Below are 10,899 nucleotides of genomic sequence, written 5' to 3' on the forward strand. Positions count from 1 at the left end.
ATACTATAGTATTTCCATGGTACATCTCCAAAAACATGGTATTGCTCAAAAATACTATAGTATTTCCATGGTACATCTCCAAAAACATGGTATTGCCCCAAAAATACTGTAGTATTTCCATGATACATCTCCAAAAACATGGTATTGCCCCAAAAATACTGTAGTATTTCCATGATACATCTCCAAAAACATGGTATTGCTCCAAAAATACTGTAGTATTTCCATGATACATCTCCAAAAACATGGTATTGCTCAAAAATACTATAGTATTGCCATGGTACATCTCCAAAAACATGGTATTGCCCCAAAAATACTACAGTATTGCCATGGTACATCTCCAAAAACATAGTATTGCCCAAAAATACTGTAGTATTTCCATGGTGTGTGTACAAAAAACATGGTATTGCCTAAAAATACTATAGAATTATCATGGAACAGGCCCAAAAACATGGTATATTTACTACAGTATTGCCATGGTACATCTCCAAAAACATGGTATTGCCCCTAAAATACTGTAGTATTTCCATGGTACATGTCCAAAAACATGGTATTGCTCAAAAATACTGTAGTATTTCCATGGTACATGTCCAAAAACATGGTATTGCTCAAAAATACTGTAGTATTTCCATGGTACATGTCCAAAAACATGGTATTGCTCAAAAATACTGTAGTATTTCCATGGTACATGTCCAAAAACATGGTATTGCTCAAAAATACTGTAGTATTTCCATGGTACATCTCCAAAAACATGGTTGCCCAAAAATACTGTAGTATTTCCATGGTGTGTGTACAAAAAACATGGTATTGCCTAAAAATACTATAGAATTATCATGGAACATGCCCAAAAACATTGTATTTTCCAAAAATACTATAGTTTTGCCGTGGTAATGTCTAAAAACATGGTGTTTCCCTCCAAATAGTATAGTATTGCCTCTAATTGGTCTGATTTTATTTCTCCTCAGGACTTTTAGAGTAGAAACACATCTCTGTTGCGTCTCCTGTTTTCTTCTGCCTTTTTTGGGAGTGTTTGTGAGCCAAGCCCCAGGAGAGCATCATGGGGGACCGTAGGAGCCGCCGAAGCCGCTTTGTCTTTGTTTATTCACATGCGGCGGGCTGGGGGGTCTTCAGCCAGATCCTGCAGGAGCCCGAGGGGGTCTGCGTCTGACGTGGATACTCTAGACTTATTTAACACACATGGCAGAGGAAAAACACAGAGATGCATATGAGACTCCAGGAGAGCTCACGAGAAACCTGAGGCAGTGGAAGTTAGAAAGACTGGAGCTGTTTCTAGTGTAGGACAATACTATTACTCAGAGGTTGCTCTTTCAGAGCTCCTTTATGTTTCAGTCAAGTGTCAGGGTTTGTCTCAGATGTTCTCAGTCTGATTTTTTCTCACTGTGCTTTTATTGTCAGTATTTATTATCAGGTTAGTTTACAGTACTATGCAGGTTTATTATCATTAACTAAAAGTCGAATTAAAACCATTCAAAATATGTTTCTTGAAACTTGAAAAATAAAATTAAATATAGATTTTTTTTAAAACAAATGTAAAAAAAGGGGGAAAAAATAAATAAATGTTTTCTTTTTCATTTAGTTTAACTTAAATAACTAAAACTAGATTAACTAAAACAAAATAGCTATATAGACATTTAAAAAAATTAAAAAAATAAAATGACTAAAACTAAAATTAAGGTGTCACTTTAAAAAATAAAGTCTAAATCAAAATATTAACAAAAATATAATAGAATACCAGTGATACTAAAATAACACTGTTGCTGAGTTTAGTAGTGTTATTTTAGTATTATTTATACACAATTATAGTATTTATTCATATTAATTAATTTTGTTTTATATTAAATATTTGTTTTTATATTAAATTTATTCATATTTGTTATATTTTCAGTTTTCAATTTAATTTAAATTTAAGTTTTAGTCATATTTTTTTGGTTTGAAAAAAAATAAAAATAAATTTAGCTTTAATTTATTATTAAATTAATTATTATTTTTATTTCTCCTCTGGACTTTTAGTTTAGTGTTAGTCATGTTAGTACTTCACCTTAAATATATTCTGTTGCTTGTTGGCAAGGACAAATTCTCATTTTCATTTAGTTTAACTCGAAGTTCTAAAATAACTACAACTAAATAAACTAAAACCAATAAATACATATTTAAATAAATGACAAAAACATAATAAATGACTTATAACTGAACTAAAAATAAAGTAAAAACAGAAAATCTCATTCAAAATATTAACAGAAACTACTGTATACCAGTGATACTAAAATAACATTACGTTTACTACTAAGCAGTGTTATTTTAGTATTTATTCTATACTATTATAGTATATTTTAATATTTTGAATTAGCTTTTATTTTTATTTTTAAGCGTTCATTATTATTTATTTTAAGTTTGAGTAAACGTATGTGCTTTTAAGATGATTTCTATTTTTTATTCTATTTATTTCAGTTTAGTTTTAGTTATTTTAGTACTTCAAGTTCAAGTTTGAACTTGAACTTGTTCTTATACATGTATATATATATAAGAGCAATAATAATAATAGTGATGGTTGAATACTTGACCTACATTAGAGGAGACACTTGTGAGGCTTTTTTAATGAAGGAACATCTGAGAACAACAGGTGAAAGTCTCTGCTTTCTTTCCATCTCACTGAAACAACTGAGATATTAAAGAGATCTTTCCAGGCGTAACATTGTTTAAGCGTCTCTGTTTGGTGCCATTCTGTGGAACGAAAGCAAACAAATCTCAGCGACTGCTGAGATGCAGATGAAATGCGCCTGACAGATGAGTCTGGGTTACCATGGTAACGCTGTCTTCTTCTCCTCAGCGGTACCCGATGCGACGGATGCAGACGAGCGCTGCCCGCTGGTGAGCGGCTGTGAGCGTGTGGATGGACAGTGTGTGTGTGGAGCCAAACACTCCTGCATCCGGACCTATAGCTACCCCGACAGAGATGCATGCGTGCATGCTGGGAAAACAGGTGCGGATTTCACACGCAAAATAAAAATTCCCATCTGACCCTGCAGCACAGAAGCAGTGTTAAATCGCTGGGGTATATTTGTAGCAATAGCCAACAATACATTGTATGGGTCACAATTATACATTTCTCTTTTATGCCAAAAATCATTAGGATATTAAGTAAAGATCATGTTCCATGAAGATATTTAGTAAATGTCCTACCGTAAATATATCAAAACTTAATGTTTGATTAGTAATATGCATTTCTAAGAACTTCATTTGAACAACTTTAAAGATGATTTTCTCAATATTTAGATTTTTTTTTATTCCAGATTTTCAAATAGTTGTATCTCGGCCAAATATTGTCCGATCCTAACAAACCACACATCAATGGAAAGCTTATTATTCACTTTTCAGATGATGTACAAATCTCAATTTCAAAAAATGGACCCATATGACTGGTTTTGTGCTCCAGGATCACACATGCCAAATATATATATATATTTGTAATATTTTTTAAAATATACAAAAAATTGGCCAAACTAATTTACTAAAATATTATAAATTTACTCACATATATATTTACCAATATATTTTTTGTATGTTTTTGAAACTAAAAATATGAAAAATATGATTTTTTAAAAGTTTTTTAAAAATATATATATTTTGCCCTCTATAAAATAGAGCATATTTTGGATGCAATTAATTTTGGTGTTATTATTGGTAATTTGGTTCCCGTATTTGTTTGATATTTTTGAATGAGCAACTGGAAGTAATGAAGTATAGATATTTAAAAGTAAGAGTCCCTGTATAAGTTAGGCATGTTTATGATTAAATGTGCCTCTGTCAGGATTACGGACCTGTTTTGTTGTGTTTTCCCTCCCCATATTACCTCGTTTAGTACTATTTACCTAAGCCTAGTGTTTTCCTGTGTCTAGTGTCCGGTGTTGTACATCTTTCCATGTGCTCCGTGTGTTCCCGTTTGCTCCGTGTTTCCCATGTTGGATTATTAAAGACTGTCGTTTATGTTTCATCCGTGTCTCCTCGTCCCTCGCTCCTTCACAGTAGCAGAAGTGTGACAGACTCATTATGCATAAACACTTTTATTTTGGTTATTATTTATGTTTTGGTTCCGGTATTTTTCTCATCTTTTTTTAACAAGCAGTCAGAAGTAGTAAAGCATAGACATTTCAAAATAATAGTCCCTGGCTATTTCAAGCTTCTTTATGATTAGAAGTCCCTCATTATACATAAAGTCTTTTTTTATTATTATTATTATTGATATTTTGGTTCCCATATTTCTCTACTCTTTTTTTAATGAGCTGCTGGAAGTAGTAAAGACTAGACATTTCAAAATAAGAGCCCCAGTGTATATCAAGCTTGTTTATGATTAAAAGCCCCTCATTATGTAGAAATATTTTTTTCTAATTATTATTAGTATTCTGGTTACAAACTAAACAGCATTTAGCATTTCAATCAACATAAACTCTTGCATTTTCTCTCTGAACAGCCCCATCACAGGAAAGAAAGTCTAATAAACATTACTTAACACATTCAACATATAGTTTCTATTAGTATCAGCACAATAATCTTTTGATTGCCTTTTGTTTCGTTGCGCCGGGATTGGAACACGTCTCAAAGCAGACATGCGCGCAGCTCTTCTGGGACGTGTTTCAAAAGGTTAATACATGATATATCTTTTCATAAGCCAACATGTCACAGTGTTTATGTTCAGCATAAAAACCTAAATTTATTTAAATTCATTCAACAAGAAATATGTCCAAGTTTACATTCGAGTAAGTCGCAATTTATATGCCGCATTAATCATGGCTAGCCTGTGTTTGACCTGTAACTCTCTGTGTTTCTCAGGTTCTCTTCGTCACAGACACAGGTTTGTGGGTCCCGTGAACCCGGCGTGTGTGTTTTCTGGCTGTAATCTGACGGCCGACGGCTGTGTTTGTTCGTCTCAGAGCTGCGACGATCACTTCACGTACGCCAACCGCAGTCAGTGCCAGCGAGCCGCAGGTAACGCAGCGTTTCCAGTGCATTCACACTGAACAGGACGCTTGTGTATATATAAATACACACACATGCATGTATATATTTAAGAAAAATATGTCATGTTTATATATTAAATATGTTTATATATAATATAAATTATATGCATATAAATACATGCATGTAAATAATTTCAAAATATATACTGTGTGTGTGTGTATTTATATATATACATAATAAATATACACGCAAATATTATGTAAACAAAAACTTTTATTTTGGATGCAGTTAATCGCGATTAATCGTTTGACAGCACTAAACTTTATTAATATTTGATATGCACTATATTGCCAAAAGTATTGGGACACACTCTTCTAATGAACAGGTTTGACTACTTTAGTAATTTCCATGAGTATGAATCTTAATGTTTAAGCATATTATGCTATTCTAGGGAATTGTGTGCTAATTCTATAGCGACTGATTGGACAGGACCCTCTTCTATTCTAACACGACGATGCGTCTGTGTGTAAGGCGAGGTTCAGAAAGAAGTGATTGATTGAGTCGGTGTGGAAGAACTGGACTGGTCTTTAAATGCAGACCTCGAGCCAGAAGCTCATCACTAAACACCAGTGACTAAGGTCTCAAGGTCCTTATATATTTGCAGAATATGCTTTTTTTTTAATATATGAAAAAATATATATTCAATGCAATATATTTAATATAAAACAATCTATTTTAAAATGGCCAAAAAATATATTTGCTAAGATATATTTACATACATATCTTTTTTTCTATCAATAGCTTATATTATATATATATATATATTAGTCAACAAGTTGTTTAACTTTTTTGGTCCACTTCAAATGTTGACTACTGTATATATATTTTTTTTCTTATATATTTAAACATTTAAACTACTATTTAAACTAATATCCCAAATATATTTGCTATATTTTGACCACTTTTTCCTCTCTCTATATATATAGTATATATATATATATATATTTATATTTGAAGCATTTATAAATATATTTTGCCCTACACATATATTTTAATCAAAGAAAAATCATTTGAATATAAATAAACCATGAACAAAGCCTAAATGTAGGCTACTGAAATATTGTAAATGTATTTTCTTACCCCTGAAATACATTTTTAAATATATTTTGGTATATGCAGGTTAAAACTAAATATACTGTATATTCAATTTCAAATATATATTTAATTGAACTTCATGGTTTACAACAAATATTTAGAATATATTTAAAATATTTTTTGCCATGTGAGGCAGCGTCTCAAGAGTGTCTAGCAGCCCATGCAAAAGCTGCTATAGGCATGTAGATGCAGATATAGTCATATTAGAAGGAAAAACCGACCGTGAATGAATGCATGCATCCGTGTTTGAGCAGGCGACAGATGCTGAGGTGTGTGAGTGTTCACTGAGCTGCAGATGAGTGCAAATAGAGCTACATTTGACAAAACCGTACTTTACAGACATTTGGGAACATCCTCGATTAGAAAAAATTACCAAATTACCAAAAATAAAAAATTTATATAATTGAAATTAAAATGAGTGATGCACAATTAATAGACATTTACAATAATAGTAATAATTATATTTTTCTTAAATGGTAATTATTTTATTTTAAAGTAAATAATTACGATAGCAAAATTTCTCTATTTAACATTTTTATTTGATAAAAATAATAATCATAATAAAATAAATGAATAATAATAATAAGGATACAATTACAATAAGGAAAATTATAAGGATACTAATAACAATTTGTCAAAAAAATGTTGATTATATATCAGTATGACAATAAAATAATAACAACAACAAACAGCATAATTTGTTTATTTATTTATTGATTGATTTTCGTATTGATTTTGGCCAATTGTGCAGCCCTACAAACAAGCACGGCAAACCGGAAGATTTTTTTATTTAAAAAATTTGCGTTTATATTGCAATCACAATTTTATCAGAAAATAACACAATTATTTATGTTCCCCCAAATCGTGCAGCCTTGCATGATATACTGTTTAGTCAAATAACCAAAATAAATCTTACTCGCATATATGGGTGTTTTCTGATAAAAGCTTCGGTATGAATATAATTAATAGACATTTATTGTGGCAGATTAATCATTGAAAATTAAAAAGTGTCTTTAGAAGTCAATATACTGTTTGTTTTATCTTCATAAGTCCATATCTGAAGGCAGACAGACAGGCTTATCATGTGAAGAGATTCTCCGTTCCTGCATTTAGTAACACTCTGTAACGGGGCTGACGAGACGTGAGACGTGTGGATCCATCTGCAAGCTTTTAATAGAGAGACGTGGAAAAACAGGCAGGGTCAAACAATGGCAAACAGGTATATGGCGGGCAAAACACAAGAATAGTCCTAGGGCTAGCGTAGGTCACCGATCGGCAGACAGAATCACAGGGGCGAGACGGGAGGGAAAAAAAAACAGGAAAACAGGCAAAGATCAAAAACAGGCAAGGCAAGGCAAAACACGGAGACTCGGAAAGGGGTACAGGCTAAACAATACTCAGCAGAGAAATGTGGTTAGAGTGGGTGTAATATAGTGGACAGAACGAGCAGGAAGTTCATAGACGGCCTCCTTGGCCGGGACAGAACAGACAGATCGTTCACTGACGGCCCCCTTGGCTGGAACAAGACAGACAGAGAGTTCATAGACGGTCTCCTTGGCCGGAACAGGACGAGCAGGAAGTTCATAGATGGCCTCCTTGGCCGGAACAGGACGAGCAGAGAGTTCGTAGACGGCCTCCATGGCCGGAACAGGACAGGCAGAGAGTTCACAGGTGGGTACTACTGACACCTCTGGAGGTTCTGCAGCGGATGCCGCCACCTCTGGAGGTTCTACAGTAGAGCCCTCAGGATACAGGGAGAGTTCGGCAAAGGTTTCTTCGACCCTGACATGACCGGTCGAATGTGCGTCTCTAGGCGCCACCACCACGCAAGGAGCTGAAGCGAGCACCGCCGCTTCGGGGAACACAGCAGCGAGCACCACCCCCTCAGGAGAGACTGTAGCTTCAGCCACCGACTCTGCAGACCTGATAGTGGGTGCTGCCGCCTCTGGGAGTTCTGTGGAGGTGTATACAGCCCAAACGCAACAAAAGGCGATCCCCATCAGGGGAAACACTTCAGACAGGGGAATTAGTTAATGAACAGAATGGTTAGAGTGAGTGGGTTTGGGGATACCAGCGGTGCGTGCAGACACCAGTGGTGCATCCCTCACACTGGATACCAGACTGTTGAGACGTGACGTGACTCTGGACGGACAGTTGAGACGTGACGTGACTCTGGACGGACAGCTGAGACGTGACGTGACGTGATTCATGAATATCAGCTGTGACCCGACTCGACTCATGAATATCAGCTGTGACCCGACTCGACTCGGGAAGATCAGCTGTGACCCGACTCGACTCGGGAAGATCAGCTGTGACCCGACTCGACTCGGGAAGATCAGCTGTGACCCGACTCGACTCGGGAAGATCAGCTGTGACCCGACTCGACTCGGGAAGATCAGCTGTGACCCGACTCGACTTGGGAAGATTAGCTGTGACCCGACTCGACTCGGGAAGATCTGTTGTGACCTGACTCGACTCGGGAAGATCTGTTGTGACTAGACTGGACTCGGGAAGAGCAACTGTGACTAGACTGGACTCGGGAAGAGCAACTGTGACTAGACTGGACTCGGGAAGAGCAACTGTGACTAGACTGGACTCGGGAAGAGCAACTGTGATTAGACTGGACTCGGGAAGAGCAACTGTGACTTCATCTTGTGAGCGTGCTCTAGTGTGGCCGCCATCTTGCGATCAGGCTCCGCTGCTGCCGCCATTTTGTGAGCGTGCTCTGGTACAGCCACCACTTCAGTCACACACATTGCGTCGCGTTCTTCCTCCGCGACAACCACAGTAAATTCAGATCAACAAAGCATAATCCATGAACTGAGCGAGTGATGAACGTGGACCCTCGTGCCTAAGCTTAGTCCTCAGAGGTTGATTTATGCCATCGCAGAAAAACTCTATCAATAAACAGTCTGGTAACTCAGAATAGTGAGCGATGGCTAAATACTCTCAGGCTAAACAATACTCAGCAGAGAAATGTGGTTAGAGTGGGTGTAATATAGTGAGTGAGGTGATTAGAAACACCTGTGTGCAATCAGAGCAATCAGGGCGGTGTGCAAATTGTGCAAAGAATGATGGGAAATGTAGTCCGGGGTGCTATGCAACAGTTTGTGTAGTGCGAGAGTCAATGTAATGGAAAGGGTGACATCTGGTGGTGAATAAACGGAAGTCCATGGACTGAATTCGTGACACACACCACATGTGAGCCATGGTTTATATTTTATAACAGATACTGTACGCTTATCATTGAACCAAGTCAAGGACTGCAGTCGAAGGCATGCTTGCTCTTAAAGGGATCGTTCACCCAAAAATGATCATTCTGTCAATTTCTCATGTTTTAAACCTGTATGGCCTCCTTTTTCTGCAGAACATGAAAGAACATATTTTTGTCCATACAGTGAAATTCAATGGCATCCAATGTTGTTTACTTCCCAACGTTCTTCAAAAATGTTCTTTTGTGTTCCACAGAACACAGGAGTCGTACAGGTTTGTACAGTTAATCATGGAAAAGATATGAGCTGTGGGGGGGAAACACAATGCTCTCGCAAATGTTTTGTGTTCTTTCGAGAAACTGTGTGTTCTCTCGCAAAACCTTTGCATTCCCTGAGAAACTGCATTCATGAAAAACAGCACCGTATTATCTTTTGCAATGATGGAAAAATATGAGATGGGAATTTGAGAATTTGCGAGAGAATGTCTCAAAATATTTGAGAGAAAAGTAAAAAAGCATTGAATTATATTTTGCATTCCCCAAGAAACTTTGCATTTGCGCGAAAAGAACTCAAAGGTTTTGCAAGCAAATGCAAAGTTTCTCGAGGGATCTCAAGACATTTGTGAAAGATCGCAGTTTCTCAAAGGAGCGCAAAACGCTTTTGAGAGAACTAAAAAAAGCATTGAATTATAGTTTGCGTTTGCCCTCCGTGAACTCAAAAGTTTTGAGTTTTAGGGGAAGAATTTCAAAAAATCATTGAAAAGTAATAAAGCATTGAATTATGTACTGCATTTGCACACAGAGATCTCAAAGGTTTTGCATGCAAAAGCACAGATTTGTGAAACATTTGTAAAAGCATGCAACGTTTTTCAAAGAAACGCAACACTTTTGTGAGAGAACGAAAAAGCATTGAAATATCTTTTTTTCTCTCATCATCATGTCCTTTTCAGTGGTCATGTTTGGGTGATTCCTTTAAAAGTCATTGTTTTATTGGCTCAGTTCAGGTCACTGAAGACTCGGGCCTGTCCATATCTCAGCGGACATCTGACTCACACGCCGAAACACAAAATACCATTTGCAACCTATTTTTTGTTTCTTTCCCTCCGATGTTGTGCTGAAGTGGCTGGAGCTGGGCTCATTGTTTCTCTTCACATGAACTATACCGAAAATCGATGTTAAACCAGAGGGCTTACCCCAAAATAAGCCCCACAGGGCGGCTTTGTCTTGCGCTGACTAGCATCCAAAGTCAGTCTCTGAACAGAGCGTGCATTGTAGGCTTTTTCCATGAGTAAACCCTGCATGAGAAAAAAAAAATTCCGCTTACCATGGAGGGGGTGTGTGTGTGAGTGTGTGAGTGTGAGTGTGAGTGTGAGTGTGTGAGTGTGAGTGTGAGTGTGAGTGTGTGAGTGTGAGTGTGAGTGTGAGTGTGTGAGTGTGAGTGTGAGTGTGAGTGTGTGAGTGTGAGTGTGAGTGTGAGTGTGTGAGTGTGAGTGTGAGTGTGAGTGTGTGAGTGTGAGTGTGAGTGTGAGTGTGTGAGTGTGAGTGTGAGTGTGAGTGTG

The 10,899-nt window shown here is 36.7% G+C and overlaps 1 protein-coding gene across 1 annotated transcript in view; it reads left to right on the forward strand.

The window, feature by feature from the left end:
* LOC107598144 (cysteine-rich motor neuron 1 protein-like) overlaps nt 1-10,899 on the forward strand; it is a 29,206-nt gene that overhangs the window by 7,632 nt on the left and 10,675 nt on the right. Inside the window, exons 2-3 of the mRNA XM_016289417.1 lie at nt 2,846-2,998; nt 4,846-5,001. Of these exons, the coding sequence (XP_016144903.1) occupies nt 2,846-2,998; nt 4,846-5,001 (309 nt within the window). The remainder of the gene's footprint in view (nt 1-2,845; nt 2,999-4,845; nt 5,002-10,899) is intronic.

This window comes from Sinocyclocheilus grahami, unplaced genomic scaffold (genome assembly GCF_001515645.1).
Source record: "Sinocyclocheilus grahami isolate Dianchi unplaced genomic scaffold, SAMN03320097.WGS_v1.1 scaffold245.1, whole genome shotgun sequence".
Lineage (NCBI taxonomy): Eukaryota > Metazoa > Chordata > Actinopteri > Cypriniformes > Cyprinidae > Sinocyclocheilus > Sinocyclocheilus grahami.